This window comes from Papaver somniferum, chromosome 4 (genome assembly GCF_003573695.1).
Source record: "Papaver somniferum cultivar HN1 chromosome 4, ASM357369v1, whole genome shotgun sequence".
Lineage (NCBI taxonomy): Eukaryota > Viridiplantae > Streptophyta > Magnoliopsida > Ranunculales > Papaveraceae > Papaver > Papaver somniferum.
The window spans coordinates 6,712,217-6,734,377 of record NC_039361.1 but is presented as its reverse complement, the minus strand read 5'-3'; the positions used below and the strand labels follow the sequence as shown (position 1 = coordinate 6,734,377).

General features: G+C 37.1%; 1 protein-coding gene and 2 pseudogenes across 1 annotated transcript; 1 reads left to right on the top strand and 2 right to left on the bottom strand.

Moving 5' to 3' along the window:
- Positions 1-918: 918 nt before the first annotated feature.
- LOC113274666 lies at positions 919-5,349 on the bottom strand (annotated as a pseudogene).
- Positions 5,350-5,427: 78 nt separating this feature from the next.
- Positions 5,428-7,246, bottom strand: LOC113274665 (lycopene beta cyclase, chloroplastic/chromoplastic-like). Its single transcript, XM_026524062.1, has one exon. The coding sequence runs from the start codon at positions 7,015-7,017 to the stop codon at positions 5,506-5,508; it is 1,512 nt and encodes a 503-aa protein (XP_026379847.1). The 5' UTR covers positions 7,018-7,246; the 3' UTR covers positions 5,428-5,505.
- A 6,923-nt stretch (positions 7,247-14,169) lies between these two features.
- On the top strand, positions 14,170-17,501 carry LOC113274664 (annotated as a pseudogene).
- The last annotated feature ends 4,660 nt before the right edge of the window (positions 17,502-22,161 follow it).

Sequence of the window (22,161 nt, the reverse complement as noted above, 5' to 3'; positions counted from 1 at the left end):
TATTATTAATATCATCATATTAAGTTTATTTTTTATTTAAATAACTCACACATATGCATAAAAATTGGTCTATGACCTTATAAATACAAATTATTTGTTATATATAGATACCGATTTTTCAGAGCCGAACTCACATTTATAAATCGAATCATACACGTACGTATGCCGCTCCGAATTACTGACGAATCACGTCCCGTTGACCGAATTTTGGACCGAATCTGAATTTTACAAACCGTATAATACTCGTACGTTTGCCGTTACGTACGTTTGCCGAATCCCGAATTACTAACTAGAGTACAGAAGCTTTATATAGCTTAGAATTCTGATAAGGAAACAAAAACTTAAAAGAAAAACATCTAAAAAGAGAAATACTCAATATGAATATAAAATGATACCTTCCTCTGATCCATTTGAAATGGTGTTTTAGAAATTTTCACGTAGGTTAAGAAATGGAAAGAGATAAAAAAATTATATTCATACCTTGAGAAAAGTCTTCAATCATTAATTGCTATTAGTGTATTTAAAAATAAATTTATAGTTCCACGACAAAATATTAGGATATTATTGGGAGTTTTGTGGAAAATATGAAAACTATTGTGGAACAAAAAAATAACCCTAAACACTCATCTAAAATGGAACGGAGGGAGTAGTAGTCTAGGCAAGAGTGTGCAAGGCAGAGTGGCAACAGGCGCAGGATTGTCAACTATAAACTCTGCATACACATATTCAAAAACACAGGCGCTGTCACAAGGTACCGCATCGGGTCAGAAAAGCTAACCTACCAAAACTGAATGCACCAGCACATCTACACCTCCTGAATCAAGAAGTCGTAGGCCAGCAGCCGCAGTGCAAGTAAATGAAGTTATAAATTTCGTAAGTACTAGTATTGAAGATCATTAAATCCAAGGTAATCCCAGGTAACAAGGATTAACACCAATCAGTTCAAAAATCACCGACATTCAACAAAGGAGATATCAAAAGGAGATGGAACAAAGTATTCTGGTACAACGCTCAGTATTAGGCATCAACATTTTTGAACCTAAAATCCCGACCACTAATTAATCAATGGGACATCAGCATTTCTGAACCTAAAAATCTCGACCCCTAAGTAATCGACGGGACCTAGAATAGATACATGAGGCTTCCCAAGCTTCACATGAACAGTAGATATCTGCGAGAAACTTTGAAGTGTTCTTGTGGCGATGAGGTGAGCCACCGACTCTAAGAGATTATACCCAGGTCCTTCCATTACATCCTTAGCAGTGCTGTAAGTCATTCAAACAGAAAAAGAAATAGGTGTTTCAAGTTGTGACGAGCGCATAACAAGAGTTCTAGAGAAAACAGAGAGGCACAAAATACTAATCTACCACAACATGTCAGACATGTGAGTATTTATGATCCAAGAAAGAAAGTTGGATGAGTTACCTAAATGTGCATGCATATATGTGTATGAAGAATTGCTACTAGTTTTAATCGAGTCAAGTGTGTCGACTGCAGCAAATTGTTTCATTCATGACCATTCTATGAACATTACTCTATACAACATTCGTGCAGTAGGTTAACAAGAAATAGCAAGAAAAGCCCAAATGCCCAACGTATAACAATTGTAACTAAGTAAAACACATTAGGAATAACGATGTTACTAGCTTTTGCCTGCTTTGACAAGAAATGAGGACGCATTTGCAATAACGACGTTACTAGCTTTGACAAGAAATGAATAAGCCCTAAGTTGCTTGGTATACTCACTTGTAAATGTCCACATAGCTTACACTGTAATTTATGTTATCAGATTTACCAGCCTCACGAAGATCAACCCATGCATCTATATCAATCAAAAACTTCTGACCCAGAGTTTTCTCTTCTGGTAAAACACCATATATCCTTGAAACATCAAGCCTCTTAATATAAGTTTGTCATCTTTCAAAATCATACCGTCTGCTTCCATCTACACATTAAGACAACATGAGAGAACTAGAATCAGTCAGCACATTAAGTAACACACCAAAAACGATACTAATGAATATAAAACAAAATCTCTTTGAGTCAATTTATCAAACAGCTAGACAGCAGAATTGAAGGTACTAATGAATATAAAACAGAATCCCTCTAAGTCATTTTATCGAACAGTTAGAGCAGAATTGAAGTTTAGCACAAAACCGAGGATTAAAAACTGACTCTGGTTAATCTACTGGATGAAGACGAATATTGTTTGTTTTTCGCAGAAATATATTGGAACTGGAGTCTTACTTTTTGCTCTAAGGATGTTTTTGCAGTAGGATACAGTAGATATAGTTAGGAACACGTACATATAATTAGGAAATTGTTGTAAGGCCTTGGGCCCATGTATGTGCGGCCCATATAGATTTCATCAGGGTTCACCTCCAACTGTATGCTACTGCAAAAACATCCTTACAATAGCATATGACTGCAGTTTAGAACTACAATAAATGCATAATCTTAAAGAGCTAATTGATAATTTTAAGAGTCGAATATAAAATGAACTGCAAACTTGTTGCTTGACAAATTAGTAAGAAGATGCACTGCTCTAAACTGGATGAATGACAAAAAGTATACTCCCATTACAAACTCTTGGAGGCTAGACGCGGGATAGTAACTTCTTCAGGTTACTATCGATTCATCGATTTCATCCTACTCCTGCACATAAGTGCCAGCACTGGGTGAAACTAATTAAGCTTTCAAAATAATCTTTTCGTCTTCTCCAGCCTCTTAAACTTCCAGCATCGAGATTAACTACTGAGAAACAAATGCTCAAATCAACCCGAACAGTTGTTTGAAAACTTCAGCAAGCATACATCCTTTATGAAGAATGCTGCACCTCTTAACTCAGTTATCACACTTTATGACGACACTTGATAAAGAATCAATTTTCTAGCTCGAGACTGAATCACACTGAGGGCCAACTGGCCAAGAGAACAGCTGCTGCAAATATTGACTCTGTTTTCCATTAATTGCTAAAGTAAGTCTGAATTCCTAAGTAGGACGGTGTGTATGCATTTGTTGTTTGCTAAGTGTGGTGAGAGCAGATATCACAGACACAAAAACCAGGATGAAGGCATCAGCATGCAATGCGATAGCAACCACGGGATGGAGGTTCAGAGTTGGGTTTTTTTTTTCTTGCATTTTTCACAATGACGTGACATCCTCCAAACGGTGAATGATCTGTTGGAAGAATATCTGAGATATTTTATGCAACAAATTAACAGAATTGGGTGAAATGATAAGCTAAGTAAAATAAAATTTCGGTCTGATATGTGCTTGACCACAGGAAAATCTAGCACTCTTGCACTGGTTCAGAAATAGCATAAGCTGACATACCTATCATACAACAAATGCTTATACTGAAGGGATAAATTTCATGGTTCGGGAAGTAGCAATTACATATACACAGCCAGATATGACAAGAAAAGATAGCAGCTGCACAGTGCGAGTTGGTACCAACTAGACAGTAGAGAGTTCATATATGAAACTTTACAATCACTTCGATATACTTTGATGACACTAGAAAGTACTATTCAAGGAAAACTAACTTCTGCTTATGTGTTCTGGCAAATCAGAACCTTAAAGTGATCATAATAGCGACCAAGGAACTTAAATTGCTCTCAATTCTGTACCCTCTAGCCTCTACCTTAGAGATGAGAAGTCCCTCAGGGATCATAAGTTGCTGAAGAAAGAACAGCATGTTCTTTTAGTCCCTTCCAGAAAGATGAGTTTATAGCATATTGGCTAATGTCTAAATCATGCTACAGGGTGATGAGGGATTCAAGTTAATAATAACAAAAAACAGATTATTGAGGGAGTTGAACTGAACAAGATTTTTATTAGGGAGGGGTTAAATATGTTGCAATGGTTTTAATACTGTGGTCATAAATAAACAAGAAACAAAGACCTCAATACCCAAATAGCAGTCAACTTTAATATATAAGCAAGAGGTCAAGGTGGCATGCTGGATGGAGTACATGAGAAATTTATCAAAACGAAATTATGAAATAGGCAGGATGATTCGGTTACCTGGTAACAATAGATACACCCAGCACCAATTTATCTTTGAAATTAGGCATGTGAAAGGTTTTTGTATCTCCAAATGATACTGTTTGCTTCTGTTGTTGTTCACCAGATAGAACCACTCCCACTTTGCAAGTGCTTCATTCATAGAGTACCCAATATATATGTTCACCATTATCTGCAGCTGAGGGATCTCTCAGAATCTTTACAACATGCGTCCTAGAAAACTTGAACCAGTATCGTGCCAGATCTTTGTATATGCTGTAAATATAACTACAAACAAATAGAATAGCATCTAAATTTACTTCGGTGATAGCAAATAATAAAACAGAGGATCTCTGTATAGCAAAGTCCATCTGTTAACGATGTAAGAGGCCACAGAACTGATGATATTCATTGTTCTGAAGACAATCACCTTCCGAGTTTATAGGAAGGGCACTAATTATTTCCACAAATGTTACCCTACAAATTCAAAACATCCAAGTGCAACTTCAAGAGCATTCAGGATTCCAGAAACCGTGGTTAATCAATTCGATTTAGTACAAGATAAGCCAAATTCTTCCAGAAAACATTCAGTCTCCTATACATCTGCTCACATATTGAGCCAAGGGCACACAAAGGTTCTAGTTTCCAGTTATCTAATGTTCCTAACAGTTTGAGGAACTTCTGTAGACCATATAAACACATCTAATGGGTTGGGTACTTCCACACATCTAGTGGCGATCATTTTCAGTTCTTTTTTTGCTAGAGGTTCATTTCACAATATGCAATAGACTATTTTCTAGTTTCTAATGATCGCCACTAGAAGATATAAATAAACAAAAAGGAAGGTGGGAAATTTGAGTATGATATTATGCAGACCCAAGGGAAAGACAGAAGACTAAAAAGTTTATGTTTAGGTTGCAATACTATAATTCTACAAGCTCTTTCATTACTAATCTTTTTGAGTGCATTCTGCTTTCCATCAAGTTTAATTTTTAACATTCTAGTGCATTCAGCAATCTCATGGCACATAACATTCACATCTATCACTACTATTCGAGGACAAGAAACCAAATAGTAGTTAGAACAGGCGAACAAGCATCTCATAACACGCAGTTTCCATCATTAAATTTTTATTTGATATCAACTGAAACAAAATACAGAAACAATATGAAAAGTTCAGAAAGCAAAACCAAGTGTACTGCAAAAACGCACCTGTGTTCCTTTAACCAAAGGGCTTCTTTGAGGTGAGAAATAGAAAGAATGTCAGGTCTGCAACTGGAATTTGATGTTTATCAACCCAGAAAAAAGCTTATCCAAGCTCCGAAAAACACCACAGCGATCAATAAGATAGAAGAAAAAAAACAGAATCTTACAAGATCCGATTAAGGAAATGAAATTGCGTATATATAAGTATTTTGATTGATATTGACTCAGTGAAAGATTGGAATTAGAAACAGATGCATCATTACATTTAACATTCAATAGACATAAATCCATTTAATCCTTATCTCCATCTTGTATTAAGTTGTTGATCATGTTAACCAACGGACCAGTACCCTTGGCCATAATCTCTACCCTCGAAACATTAGAGGCATGAGAAAACAAAGAAAGACCGAAAGATATAAGCTCAGGAAGAAATAATCTAGATGACAAGAACCCATGCCAATAACGAGGTTCTAAATCAAAAAATGCACTAAAAAACCTCCGTGTTCCAGGTAAATCAAGTTTCAGTAGAACATCCATACCGAAGCAGAAGAATTCCCGTTGCCTTCTCCTCTCTATAGGCCACAAATCTTTCCAAACTCCTGCAGATAAATCATTACCAGAAAATCCTTGTTCATATTCAAGAAACTTAATTATCGCCTTTGCAACTATTGGAGCTGCTGCAAGAGTTCTTGCAACCATGTATCCTGTCGAGGGATGTACCATACCAGCAGTCCCGCCAATTCCCACAACCCTTTGAGGAAGTACAGGGAGTGGCCCACCCATTGGAATAACACACCGTTCATCCTCTTCGATGCTCGTCACTTGTATACCCAAATGCTTCAATCTAAGAACCATTCTTTCTTTTATATCGTCTATCATCAGTCCGGGACGAGCAACCAGAGATGTCTCTTCTAGAAAGATTCTGTTCGCTGAAAAAGGCATAGCATACAAAAATGTTGGTATCTTAGAATTCTTCTCTTTAAGTTGTTGATTCGAATTCAAATGAGTATCTCTCCAATCCATGAAAAGCATCTTATCTACATCAAATGGGTGTTCTTCTACTTCTGCTAAGATACCATACGCAACTTGATACCCAGGATTATAAGGTTTATCATACTGCACCAACGAACGTGAAAACCCCGTCGCATCTAGCACAACAGTCGCTTGTACCGTCACACCATCATTACATATCAAAAGCGATTTCGTCTCCTCATGAATAACCTTAATAACCTTAGCTTGATGAAACTTAACACCATTAGTTACACATTTACCCATCATCTTAGATTTCAACTGCTTCCTATTCACCCTCCCGTACGGCCTATCAAGAGACTTCTCCAAATTATCATCTATATACACAACTGCACCTGACCAAGTAGTGTCAAGACAATCAAGCAAATCCATCGCTTCAAATTCATCAACCCACACACCATAATTATTCGGCCACACCAATTTCGGAAACGGATCTATCGAACAAACTGAAAGACCAGCTTCTGATACTTGTTGAGCTACTGCAAGACCAGCAGGTCCACAACCAACCACTACTAAATCAAAAGTAACACCAGTTTTCGATGTATCATACATTGGTAACTCAAATTCAAGATTCTCTTCTATTTTAGCTTCTGGAACAGGCAACTCCAGAACTGCACTACTACTAAGACTGGCCTTGAGGACTGTAAGTCCAGTATTAGTTGACCAATGTTGACTATTTTGACCATTTCTCTTCTTGGGTCTTATCCTAAATTCATGGTGTTGCAGTGGGTAAAGCAATTGAAGCTGATTATGGGTTCTAAGCAAAGTATCCATAGGACAATTTAATTAAATTCAAGCGAAAAAATTTGTGAAAAATCAGGTTTTCATGATTGAGGAGAGGATGGTGAAGAAGAAGCTAATGAGAACAGAGAAGGAAGATTAATTACCGGAATTTGGTGGAGAGAAGTGAGATCAGACATCCATCCAGACAGAAGCGGCAGAAAAGAACACCAACTTTTTTAATCCACAGAGAGAAATAAATGGAGCTAACTACTTCAAAGAAGATGAGTGAAGAAGATAAAATGAAAAAGGAATCGGTGGTGATTATGATTTTATTTTGAATCGGTGTCAAATCAGTTTTAGAAAGTGTTTTGGGCTTTACAAAGTTAATAGCTTTGCCCAATTAAGAGGTTTCTTCTCTGTTTGAGGCCCTACTTCAACATCACCTTGAATAAAATTTGAACTATGATTTTGGGCATACCAAAATCTTCCAAGGCATACTGAATGAAGACAAAAAAGGTTGTGAAATAGCAAAATCAGATAATCTCTTAACCCAAATTTTTTTAATGGCAAATCTGGCTTTACGTATTAGTGTTAATAATCTTGATTAGTGATTAAATATTTTGTTTAGTGATTAAAATAATTTTCAGAATTATAAGAGTTGTTTAGATGAAAATTTTGAGGAAAAAAAAAAATCAAAGTTTTGGTTTCGTTAAGAAGGAGAGAAAGAGAAGGAGAAAGTGAGAAAATTCTAATTCTTGATTCAATGGAGGATGAGGAGGGTCATCATTCATCTAAAAAACCTAGGAAAATACATATCAACTACAACAATGATCCAGAAATGGCTGATTTCTTAGATTATGAGAATGATTTTACACCCACTCAAGCTCAAACTCAAACTCAAACACAAACTCAAGATGATGATTTTTATGAGCCAAATCCTGATGATTAAGACATTGATGAGGAACCCAATGCTTCTAATACACAGGTACACTTATATCCTATACTTAATCTCACTTATATAGCTCTCAAATATCAAAAGTTAGGTTTTTTGAATCATGGTTCGGCGAAACAGGTTGAGGTTCGGCTCACATCTATGAGCCGAGTCTACCAATTGATGAACGGTTCGGCTTACTGAATCTTTTTACTGCATGCGCCGAACCTATAATTTCCAATTCCAACCCTTTTGCTAGACACTAGTTCGGCTTATATGAAAGTTTCATAATAAGCCGAACAACATCCTGAATAGCCCGGAATAGAATCATTACTAATTCGGCTTATATATCCAAAATTGTATGTGCCGAACATAATTTTTTAATTTCTGGGTTGAAATATTGTTACTAGTTCGGCACATATGGAGAATATCGTATCAGCCGAAACCTCTTATGTTCAAGGTTCGGCACATAATTTGATTATCGTCTGAGCCGAACATGAATTTGTTAATTTTTGGGTTAAAATATTGTTCGTGGTTCGGTACATATTGAGGATATCGTATAAGCCGAAACCTGTAAATGTTTAAAGTTCGGCACATAATGTGATTATCGAATGCGCCGAACCTTGTTATTATATTCCCTTTCTAATGTTTAACCTTGTGATATTCTTTGTAGATCGTGCTTGGACCCATGGAAAATCAACCTGATCCAGTAGACATAATTCACGAGGATACCAAGGATCACTTCCAAAATGATTTGGTATGTAAGAACCTTTTGTTTACCTTAATGTTGTCGGAATATTCCAAAGTTTTTCTTACAAATTACTTGTTTTGGAATGAACGTAGATATGGAAAACTAAACCAGAAGTTCTGGATTGACTTGAGGAACACGCGATGAAGATAAATTGTGTACTAGTTAAAGGACAACAAAGCCGATGGGATCGGTTTGAAATGATTTGTGAGCGTCGTGGAACCGGCGCTAGCAAGGTTAAAAAGGGTACTGTATACGTTGGGAAGACCGGGAGAAAGAATAGGACGAAGACGAAGAAAAGAAATTTCCCTTTCAAGATCATTTTTAACCTCAAGAATAAGTCCATGAACAAAGAAGATCAATATTGGATAATGAATAAAGATATGGATTGTCGTCATAACCACCCACGTCCCAAAGACCTTCATGGACATGCGAAAGTAGCGCGACTCAAACCCGACGAGATGCTAGAAGTGGATAAAATGACACGAGCACGTTTGCCACCTTCTAGGATTCTTAGCAAATTGAAGGAGGACAACAAGAATAACAAGTCGACTATGAAAACTATCTACAATGCAAGACAAAAGATTAGAATAATCAATTTGCAAGGTAGGATGGTGATGCAACCAGTAATGTGGTTAGGGGTGAAGAATAACTACGCTTGCCAAAAGAAGTTGGATGACTTCGGTCAAGTCACACACCTTTTCCTTGCCCACCCGGAATGTCCCAATTGGCTCTATGCTTCCCACAAGTTATTATATTGGATTGCACGTACAAGACTAATAAATATGAGATGCCGTTGATGAACATTGTGGGGCATACTTCGACAAAGGCACCGTTCACCGTGGCTTTTTGTTTCATGAAAAACGAGAAGAAAGAGAGATGTTTGGGGGTTAGAACAATTGAAGTTAATCTTTCGGGAGGGTGCTCTTCCTAAAGTGTTCGTTTCCGATCAAGATTCATCGTTGATGTATGCTATTAAGAAGGTATTTCCGGATGCATTCAATTTTCTTTGTACGTTTCACATATGGTGCAATGTGAGGAAAAAATGTCAACCGATAATTCAACCACTTAAGTTGAAAGAATTAGAGAATATTGCTAAGCTACCGTTGGAGACACGAGTAAAGAAAAAGAAGGAATTCTTGAAAGAATATAAACATAATGAGATGTTGTGGGCTTCTTTCCAAGGAGAATGGGAAGCTTTGATATGGTCAATCACCGAGGATGAGATTCGTTTAGGATCTCCATAAAAAATGTTTCATGGATTTATCCGTCTATTTTGTGTCTTTTGATTTCCGTGTAAGATGAGGATGATATTTTGACTAGAAACCTTCTAAGAATGTGGCAGTGATCTTTGTATTTGAAATTCTTTCCCTTCCATCGTCTCATAACTCAAACTTCAAGATAAGCCGAACTTTATAAATTGCAGGTAGTAAGTATCTAATTAACTGTCAAGCTATTCATTAAAACATGAAATTGAAGGTGTCCATAACCCAATCCCAGCACCATTAAAAACAAAGTTCAGCACCTAAAAGAAAAGGTGTTTGCAACACCATAAAAGTGTACTTAAAACTTAAGAAAAACATTAAAAGGAAGTTGGAAACATAAAAGCGCATTTAACCACGACCCCTCTTCTTAGTTGCACGACCACCTCTTCTTCCACCTTGGTCTTCATCTTCTGACGCATCATTACCGGGTTGGACGGTAGTACCACCTTGGCTTGTACCTTCACCAACTTGTCGAGACCTCTTAGTGGTAGGCCTTTGTTCGGGTTCCTCGGGTCCTTGCCCTTTGTTGATGATTGCATCCCACTTGTTGATGAGGTATTTTTGTTCTTCCACGGTCATTGGTGTTTTGCAACCAAGTTTGGCCTTCATTTTTTTCAACATCTCCCTACCCGCGGCATTGGTCCTGACACAATTATTAAAGTAATAAGACTAATTCGAACAACAAAGAGATTTGGAAAGCCAAAAACTTGTAAGAAAATAAGAAGGTTCGGCTTACCCGAAATAATACATATGAGCCGAATCATGTTTTGAAATTTTTATTAGCTTACACAGAGAGTGGATCGACTCATACCACAAAACAATTATAAGTCGATTCTATATATTCGGCTCACAACCGATACCGTCGAATAAGCCGAATCTATGATTATGAACTCAAACATGTATTCGGCACAACATGATATCATATAAATAAGCCGATCCTATACACTTGTAAAATTTATGAAATTTTAACAATGATATTCGGCGCAACCCTAATACTATCGAATAAGCCGAATCTAGACTTATGATTTATTCGGCGCAAAACTAATACAACCATACAAGCCGATCCTAAGCACATGCAAAAATTCTGAAATTCAAACAACATTTATTCGGTACAAAACTAATACTACCATACAAGCCGATCCTACGCACATGCAAAATTTCTGAAATTCACAAAACATATTCGTCACAAAACTAACACCATCGAATAAGCCGATCCTAAATATAAGTCTCTGTGTCACTAAGTTCGGCTCAAAACGGATTTCAGATCTACGCCGAGCTGTTCATATGCACTTTCAGGGTTCAGTTTCAAGAACATCTCGGTGTACATCTAACATTTGTTTTACGCCGAACCATACCCTGTAACCGCCGCAGAACACATGATTTTGACGAATTAAATCGACCAAAACAATCAAAAACATCAAATATGAGATGGGTTTGTAGAACTAACCTTCTTATTCTCATTTCCGGAGTTGGTTCTTCTTCAATCTCTTCTTCCGGTTGATTTTGTGGTTGATTTTTAGTTTGTTCTTCACTCTCTAAATCTTCTTCTTCATCAATAGGTTGTTCAATCGATCGATTTGAACGAGATACTGCCTTACGACGACCCATTATATAAATGAGTTTAATCGTCGATTAAAGTTTCACGAATCGACGATTAAATTTTCGCGATGAAAAAAAAGAAAGGGAAGGGTGAATGAGTTCAGCTGTGGAGAGGAAGAAGAAGAAGGTGAATGAAACTGAGTTTAGGTGTAGTTGATTATAGGTTTTGTATTAGGGTTAGGGATAGATTAGTAGTAATTTAAAGGATTTAAGGACATATAGGTAATTGAACCACCCCATAAGGTACCCCTTATAAGGTCACCCAAGTTAGGACTAGTGCTTTGTATGCCTAAGAAGATTTTGGTATGTCCAAAATCAGGGTTCTAACATTTAGATTTTATTTCCTTTTAAACAAATATATGGAGAATATTTTAGTATTATGGTAAATTAACTTAATTGCCACATGTCATATTCTGGATGGTTTGGTGAAAACTTGGTCCTTGATTTTCTAGGTATATGAAATATTTAGATGAAGTTTATATTATCCCCATAATGGAGAAAATGTTCATGTAAAGTGATAAAATCTTGGAATGGAGACAAAGTAATCTCAAGATTCTCACCTATAAATGGAGAACGTATGAGAGCTTAGAAATTCGCACCAGGTATTCGGTTTTGTTGTACCTTTAAAAATCAGGCGGGAATCATGGTCGCCCCACCAACAAGGATCCATCAATAATATTGTGGCAGGTAATCTCATCTCTCTTCTTTCTTTCTTTCTTTTTTTTTTTTTTTTTTTTTTTGTAAAGAAACCTATTTTCTCTTTGATTTTCATTGTATTTGTTGATTTTGATCATCTTTATGATTGTAGATCCTATGGAGGATTAGAATTGATGGGATAAATTTGTGATATTGTAGCACAGTGGTAAAATTATTAGGTGATGATATAAGTTCATCTGATTTACTTGATAAATTAAGGTTAAGGTCTTGGAAAAATATTTTCCACACTTACCAGCACTCTTCCTAGTTCCTTGTTTGATATACTGGTTTACGCATCGTAGTTTTGGGAAACTTTAAGGAAAATATAGAAATTTTTTGACATAATAGAAGAAAACCTATTTAAAACCTGTTTTATCATGGAATTTAAGTAGGGCTGCCAACGGGTACCCAATTACCCAAAACCAAATCAGACCTAGATATATCGGGTCCGGTTCCGGTTCCTAAGATTGGAGCCATAGACAAAATCACTATCCGACGGGGTTGCTCCTTAGGAACCGATAAGTTTTCGTGTCCCGCTGGGGTATCGGGTACGGAATATTCATCTTTTGCTAGTTAAGTTTTTTAAATTGAAAAAAATTGTATGGTTTCGCTTGAATTTTTTTCAATTTTCGTTTATTTTCTTATTTTTAATGTCAATTGAAACATTTATATAGATAAAATAATAATTTATATGAAAAATTATAAAATTCAAGCTAACATAAAAAATATAAAGATAGTTAAAATATAAAGATAGTTATCAAAAAATATAGTTTAATTTAGAGGACCCGATAAATATCTGGACTCGACGAGTAATTAAGGTTTTTAAAGGGTCCGGTTCCGGATCCATTAATTTAGGAACCGGATTCGGAACCGATTAAAATTGCCGGTTTCGGGTACTATACTACCCGGATCTGGTAGGACCCGTTGGCATCCTAATTATAAGAGCTTCTCTAATGGTCGTTGTATGTATTTACTAAGTGGCAACACAAATAAGACATCCTTATTCCAATTTTTTCCTAAGTTTGTGGGAAAAATAATTCATCTCCAATGATGTTTTTTGTGGAATAAATGTAAATTTTTATTTTGAGTAATTTTACAATTTTATTAGAGATAAAAATAGTTATTTAATATACTGAGATTAATTTTAGTGAAGCAAAATCTTATTAGGATAGCTTGACATCTTCAAGGTGAATGTCTAAAACTACCATGAGGATAGCCATATCTTAAGGTTAAGTCATATTGGCTAGATTAGCCAAATAATGTTGCAGTTCAAAAAAAGTGTTGTCTATTTGTTAACACTAGTTCTCTCCTAGCATTTGCTCACAGCTGAATTAGCAGCGAGATAGTCAGCACAACAAAAATTACTTTTTCGTTAATGGTTCAACACAGATTGATTTATTTTTTGATCGAACGGATGAGATTAGTTGCGGAAACCAAATAGTGCTGGTGATAGCCTAGCTGACGTGGACTGCTAATGTAATGTAGCTACCTAATTGGCACAAAATCTTGGAACCAGGTGCTCCCATTTAAGTTTAGAGAAAAATCTTTTGAAAGCTTAGAGAAAGTCTTATGTGTGGGTCATTACCAAATGACAAAGAAAAAATTAATGTAAAACTTGTTACCTCAAGTTGATCTTCAACGCCCAAAATATTATCTAACAAATTTTATTTGAATTTATAGACAAAATGATGATGTGGCTTTAAGATCCAAGGTCATAGATAAAGTCTTATTTACACTTTCTCCATTACTCCCACTTAGCCATGTCATCTATCTCTATGACCTTGATCCTTGTGTTGGAGATGAAAATTTGCTGCAAAAAACTTAAATCCTAGGTGTCATTCAATTTTAACACCTTTACCCACCTGCCTGGTGTTGCACAAAAACCGTTCCAATCCAAGCAAATTAGTGCCCCTATTATAACGTTGCATGTTGGGACACTTGTAAGTTATATGTCATCCCCACTACTAATATTAAACGTTGGTGGAAAACCTCCCCACTACTTTACTCCATCAGGCACCAGGTACTCTGTCTCTCTCTCCCTCCCTCTGTAGAAAACCCATTATTATCTCTTCAATTTTCATTTAATTTGTTGATTCCCAGCATCATTTTGCCTACTAGTGAATCCCCTTCTGGCTTAATTGAACTAGAAGATTGGGTTTTTGTTTTGTATATGATTTTTGTCTGAGAATAAGCATGAATTTGTTATTATTTAGGATTTAGAAAATGTATTTAGAACTTGCTGGTAATTGTAATTAGAACTGGCTATTTCGTGGTTGAATTAGATTAGTTAGTTATAACTATGCAATGTTGATACACCACAGTTGTTTGATAAAATTCCTCATAGGGAAATTTTTATTTTTCTACTACATGATTGAATAAGTTAGAACCCACTGTTTGAATTATGGACTGAATGAAACTACATTTTAGGGCCTGAAAGTTTTTGGGAGTTCTGCGATTTTTAACCTTGCTTTTACATATCAATATGCTGTGATGAGATCCTGTCCCATTTGGTTATTTCTAAGTTTAGCTTTACTTTGTTTGAACAGCGCAAATGGTGGAATCTACAAAGCGGCCATCATCGAGAATGGGGGTTTCAGTTGATGGCGTGACCTCCTTTCGTGATAGGTATAAACGGCGAAAAGTCTCCGCCACAAGAGATTTTCCGGAAGATTGTGGTAGATGTGCTGCAAGATTGAGTACTACAGAAGTTGAAGAGCCTCTGGTTCCAGAGCATTCGAAGTCTTTGGATCAGATGGAATTGGTCGGTGCATTAAAAGGTGGAGAAAACAAAAAAATTGAATTGTCAAAATCTCAGAACCAGATGGAATCTGAAGAACCTCATCCGGCAAGGGATGTTGTTACCAAAGATGCATATGTGCCTTCGAAAGTTGCGGATGGAGCTGAAATGTCTTCTTTAAATTTGGGAAGAATTCGTAGAAAATTTCCTCCTAGAAGAACACTTTCAGCTGTACGGGAATATCCAATTGGATGGAGCAACGTTCCAAGAATTATTAACGAGTCTTTGAAGGACATAAGTGCGGATGATGGTAATTCAAGTAGTAGAGAAGATAAACAACCAAAACAGATTGTTGAGGCTGATTCTAGACTAATTGGAGAGAATGTTCAGGATGATCTGAGGAGCACTTTGAAGAGGAGTGTTATGAAAAACTTTGTGGAAAATATTAAAGTTGCATCAGATCGAGATGTTATGAAAACAAAGGATGAACATTTTGAAGTCGGACCAACTGCAGAGGAGAACGATTTCAAGTCACCAGTCACAAGTTATATAGATGGATCAAACACAAATCCTTTATCATCAGTTCCTAGGCCATCACATTCGACTTTGAGTGTGATTCCGTTTGGTCGTCCAGCCCCTAACAATGACAACGTTGTAACTCGCAGCAAGGTTAGAGAGACTCTTCGTTTATTTCAAGCAACGTTCAGGAAGGCTTTACAAGAAGAGGAATCAAAGGTGAAAATACCCGGAACTCTTTCCAAGAGGATTGATTTGCTAACTGTCAATGAGATGAAGAAAAAGGAGAAATGGGTGAACACTGGTGGTAAAATAGTGGGTCATGTACCAGGGGTTGAGGTTGGAGACGAGTTCCAATTCAGGGTGGAGCTTTCTATCATTGGTCTTCATGGACCTTTTCAGGCTGGTATCGACTTTGTAAAGAAGGATGGTAAAGTTCTGGCAACAAGTGTTGTGTCTTCTGGAGGATACGATGATATTGATAATTTTGATGTATTGGTATATTCTGGTCATGGAGGAAACCCAGCTGGCGGGAATAAGAAAGCTGAAGATCAAAAGCTTGAGCGTGGAAACCTTGCTCTAAAGAATAGTATAAATGAGAGGAGTCCTGTTAGGGTTATTCGTGGATTTAAAGAAATGAAAGGACCTGATTCTCTTGACACCAGGGGCAAGATGGTTACTACATACACTTATGATGGGTTGTACTTCGTTGAACGTTATTAGCAAGAAAAGGGACGCCATGGTAACAATGTTTATATGTTTGAACTGAGAAGAATTCCTGGGCAACCCGAGCTTGCTCTAAGAGAAGTACAAAAATCGAAAAACTCAAAAGTACGTGAAGGTCTTTATGTAGATGATATATCACAAGGGCAGGAGAAGATGCCAATTTGTGCTGTGAACACAATAGACAGCGAAAAACCACCTCAATTTATGTATATTACTAAAATGAAGTACCCATCAAGCCACAATCTTATTCCCCTCGAGGGGGGTTGTGGATGCACGAACAGATGCTCAGATTCAGAGAAATGTCTTTGTGCAGTCAAGAATGGAGGAGAGATCCCATTTAATCGCAATGGCGCTATTGTAGAAGCCAAAGATCATGCAATTTATGAATGTGGACCCCTTTGTAAGTGTCCTCCATCATGTCATAATAGAGTTAGCCAACACGGCATCAAGTATCAATTGGAGATATTCAAAACTAAGTCAAGGGGATGGGGAGTCAGATCCTTGAATTCAATACCTTCTGGAAGCTTCATTTGTGAGTATACGGGGGAGGTCCTTTCGGAAAAGGAAGCTGATCAAAGAACTGGAAATGATGAGTATCTTTTTGATCTTGGGAGGAGTAAAAGCAGCAACCAAACTATGGGGGGCGACTTGCAATCAACTAGTATCTCTGGCGAAAATGTAGAAGATGAGGAGGGGTTCACCATTGATGCCCTTGAGTATGGAAGTGTTAGTAGATTTATCAACCATAGTTGTTCACCCAACCTTGTGGCCCAAAATGTTCTGTATGACCATGATGACAAAAGGATGCCGCACATAATGCTATTTGCTGGTGAGAACATCCCTCCGTTGCAAGAATTGACATATGATTACAACTATGTGTTGGGCACAGTTCAGGATTCTGCGGGAAATATAAAGATTAAGGAATGTTACTGTGGTTCTATAGAGTGCACTGGAAGGATGTATTAAGGCAAATTGCGAGTCAGATTCACTGAATTCAGTTGGAATCTGTTGAGTTAGAATCATTTTAATTTCGGATGATCCCACATATCGTAATGCAGGTACAGGCATTCAAACCAAGGGATGCAGAAGCTACAAGAACCACCTTAGCGGCAGAAGCTTCAACAGATAATTAAGGAGGCTTAGCGTGGGCAAGGGGATAGCGGAAAGAAAGAAACTGTAAGTGCATTGCAATACCAGGCGTTTGAGCTTTAATCAAGATTTTTTTCCTTAAATTGCAATATAAGTGTTGGTTTAATTTCAAGTACAATTTCAATTTCTACTTTCCTAGTAAGAAGCAAATAGAATTTTCTTATTGAGTTATTTCTATAAAAACTTGTACAATTTCTATTTCTACTTTCCTAGTAAGAAGCAAATACAATTTTCTTATTTCTATAAAACTTGCGTTATCTACTGCTGGTGTCAAGTCAAGTGACATTAGGGTTACTACGAGCCCGAATTTGTGCACACTCCTTAAGGAGTGTGCACGTAACATTTAAATCTCTACCTTTAATTTAATTTAGGGAGATATGTAATGAAGGTAGTGATTCTAAACATGGAGAGTAATGGAACCATCAGTTAAATAATCGACCAATCAGAAGAATACCTGAAATATACACTCGTTAGAGGACTCGGGTTACTATTGTTGGATGTTTATTCAAGTAGGACAGGATTCCGACAGAATTGCATCTTCCTGTTTTCGTAACTCCAGCTTTGTTTTTTCATTTAAAGGAGTGCGAATTCGTGCACTCCTTAACGAGTGTATATTTCACATTTCAATCTCTACCCTTGATTTAATTTAGGGAGCTATGTAACGAGGGCCGTGATTCTAAACATGGAGGGTAATTGGGCCATCAGTTAAATAATCAACCAATCAGAAGTTAATGTGAAATATACACTTGTTAGAGGAGTGTGAACAGATTTGGACTCCATTTAAAGCCAATCAGAAAAAAAAAATGGGAGACAAATAGCCCCACATAAGAACAACTCGAATGAGACCAATAAACAAGTAGATTTGCCTGTTATACACCTACAACGGGGTCGGCAACCCACTAAAACGGATGGAGGGTTTGTTCATCGCTTCGCAGGTTGATTCGAACGAATCAATTTGAGACGGCGACAGGCTTAAACTGGACCGACCGGCTCACATTATCCCGAGCCTCGGTTCCAGTTGAAGCGACAATCGTCACGCACTGAGCCGGTCGGTGCTTACTGAAGTGACCACGGCTAGTCCACTCAACGGCTATCAACTTTCCTCATATACAACAACAAATTTTCCAAGTAATTGCTCAACTGTATGTATATGAATCTAACGGAATTATCGCTTTGCCGAAACTACGTAGCTCTATATCAGTCTAGGGGTGCAGAACAACATCAAAATTGGTTAATGAATATGAGTTATATACATAGAATCTATGAAAGCTTCTGCAATGATACCGGTACCACAATAACTGTGATGGAGCTGGGTTATTTTGTCGGATCGGTCATACAAAACAATAAGTTGGAGAATTCATAGCTTTGACATGGCTTGTTAATCGTTATCGACTTAGGGGTGAGACAAATGATGATGTTGCATTGCAAGCTCCAGAGGAATGGTGAAGATGGCTAACAAGATATGAAGCTCATTACGCAATCTTAAATGATTTTTTGATATTTCGTTTTAGGTATTTGATAGACACATTTTTGTGTCTAATTTGATCTCAATATTATATATCGTTGGCACTCGATTTTGTACTAATTTTGATGTTTTATGTGTTTGTAGGCATTTTTTGGGAAATAAATATTTTTGGAAAATTCGGCTCAACCAGCTGATTTTGGCACCCGGAGAACACGTGTTATTCTGACTCCCAGTTTTGGATATGGGGCACCTCAATTACTAAGGGGCACCTTGTTCACTATTTACACCCCACGGCTATTCGCACCCCATCACTGGTTAGGGGGCGGCCTTTCTCCAATATTTCAAATTCAGAAATTGGCGGGAAAAATTCATATCTTACTGGCAGATTGGATTCAAAATTTTGAAGAGTTTTAAGGGAGATTTAATTGCTACAATCGGTTGCAGTGGACCTGTTTGGTCTAAACGGGATTGATATAATTGATGGATTTGATCCAGTTGGGCTTAATAATCCTGGAAAAGAAAACAGGGGGCGATATTTATTACCGAGCTCTGTAAGGACTTTTTAAGAGATTTCTTCGGAATTTCACGTTGGAATGGATTGGGGTACATATGTTTCAGTCAAACATGGTAGGTAAGGGAGTCAGATTCGTATAAAAAGAAAGATACGTGAAAATCCCATGCAACAGAGGTTAGAAAAATACTCGGGATTCTGTCTGGCGAGTTTGTGGAGATTACTTCCTGCACGAGTTATATTCAATCTGGGATATTCTTGCAACGAGTTGGAGTATGTATAGTGAATGCAAACACGTAAAGAAACAATGGGAGGAAAATAACCCCGTATATGGCAGCACAATAATACCAAGATTGACTTTGTTTTCGCACCAAATATTTTTCAACAAAATGTGGGAACATATGAGTTACAGATGTGTCAGATATTGAGTTTTGAGACTAAACCTAATTACTTTAGGAGATTAGGGTCGACACATTTTCTTAAGGAAGACCACCTCTTTCATTGTGGTCAGCTGTGTGAGTCAAATATGATTGACTTAGAGGATCCCCAGTTATTCAGGCTTTTGTTATGCGCTTCTAAGTTCTTACTCGAGTATTTCCAGACTCTTCAGCCTGATCTTCAGAATGCCTTTGAGGAAATCCAACCAATGAAAGATTTTTCTTTAGACCCTTTTATAGAGCCTGAACCTGAACCACAACTAGATGTAGTTGTCTTAGGCAAGGGTATGTTCGGTATCTTCTTGGTCTGTTGCAGTTTCCTCTTCTTGTGGGTAACACTTTTTGATCCAGATGACCCAAAATTATTTCGGCTACTGCTATATGATTCTACGAGGTGACTAATTCTTCCAATGTCTGGCTGAAGACTTTAAACTTAGCACTTCTTGGGAGGTAACCCATTTTATCTTTAGAACATTCAGGACAATGTTAGATTTAAGTTTGGGGGTAAGGGAGAAACTTCTAGCGTCACATAGTATCCAGTTAGATAATTTTACATACTGTTTCTCACCGAAAAGATAGAAATTGGAATGCTAGAGATAACAATCTTTTGAGACATTAGAGAAAAAGACATTGAGATCTTTGAAATTCAGGAGAGAACTTGTTCCTTTTAGAGGGTAACCGTGATGGACCTAACCATCCATGATGGAAAGGCAAGTAGGTCAGGAAATGCCAGAAAGACAAAGCAACCTCACAGTGTAGTCTTAGTTACTGGATTGCGACTCTCTCTCAGTAGAAACTTATCATCATCAACAAGCGGAGCGACATCAAAATCTATGAAGAAAGTTGAAGACGTTTAAGGTTTAGAAGCAACAATAGAAAAAAATAATTCAAAAATCAAAGTTGAAGACTTAGTTACAAGAAGTTATAAGAGCAAATTATATAAGTTTTTAGAATTCGTGATACCAATACATCACAAGTCGCGAAGATCCAAGTCCTTCTCTCATGACCATGTAAATTTTTGTCTTGTAATTTTTGTGTCAAAAAAAAATGAATTAAAAATAAATTCATCATTATGTTCGTTTTTCAATAAGGCCATAAGGAAGTAGAAAATTTTAAGTCAAGCAAGAAATCGAAGAGAAGAGCTAAATTGTCAAGGTTATATGAGGTTCGATAATTTATCATCAACAGTTGAAGACCTAAGAAGACGTTGTTTCTACTAAGAACTATGAGAGAGTCGAAGAAAGATACATTTGGTTGCTTTGTTAGTCCGCTTTCAATCTGGCACAAGATCTTTCTAACACTGTTTAACTCATCACACATAATTAGTCCATCTGTGTAGCAGATGTCCCTCTCATCTTTATCTATATCCTAATTTTATACAGCTGTAAAGCAGCGGACGCATCTTACAATGTTTATATAGATGTGTAGCGGATATCTCTTTATCTTGCATTGTTGCGGATGTGTCTCCCCTTTTCTTTAGTCATCTTTAGAGCTGGCACCTTTAATTTCTCTGGCATTCTAGTTACTTGGAGATAGGTTGAGAATTTGTATGTCCTCATAGCTCTTTGGATACTTGTGACCAATTAGAAGTCAAGGTTTTGTGGGTACACCTCTGGTAAACCCTCCCGAGATTAACTCGGTCACTAGGGCCACCTAGTGAGTTTGAATTCTCTTTTCTAGAACAAATTTTCTCGAGGACTAGGAAATAATAAGTTTGGGGGCATTTGATAGACACATTTTTGTGTCTAATTTGATCTCAATACAATATATTGTTGGCACTCGATTTTGTACTAATTTTGATGTTTTATGTTTTTGTAGGAATTTTTTGGGAAATAAATATTTTTGGAAAATTCGGCTCAACCAGTTATTCGGACTCCCAGTTTTGGACATGGGGCACCTCAATTACTAAGGGGCACCTTGTTCACCATTTACACCCCACGTATATTCGCACCCCACTCTGGTTAGGGGCGGCCTTTCTCCAACCTTTCAAATTCATAAATTGGCGGGAAAAATTCATATCTTACTGGCAGATTGGATTTGAATTTTTGAAGAGTTTTAAGGGAGATTTAATCGCTGCAATCGGTTGCAATGGACCTGTTTGGTCTAAACAGGCTTGATATATATTTGATGGATTTTATCCAGTTGGGCTTAATAATCCGGGAGAAGAAAACAGGGGACGATATTTATTACCGAGCTCTGTAAGGATTTTTTGAGAGATTTCTTTGTAATTTCACGTTGGAATGGATTGGGGTACATATGTTTCAGTCAAACAGGGTAGGTAAGGGAGTCCGATTCGTATAAAAAGAAAGATACGTGAAAATCTCATGCAACAGATGTTAGAAAAATACTCGGGATTCTGTTTGGCGAGTTTGTGGTGATTACTCCCTGCACGAGTTATATTCAATCTGGGATATT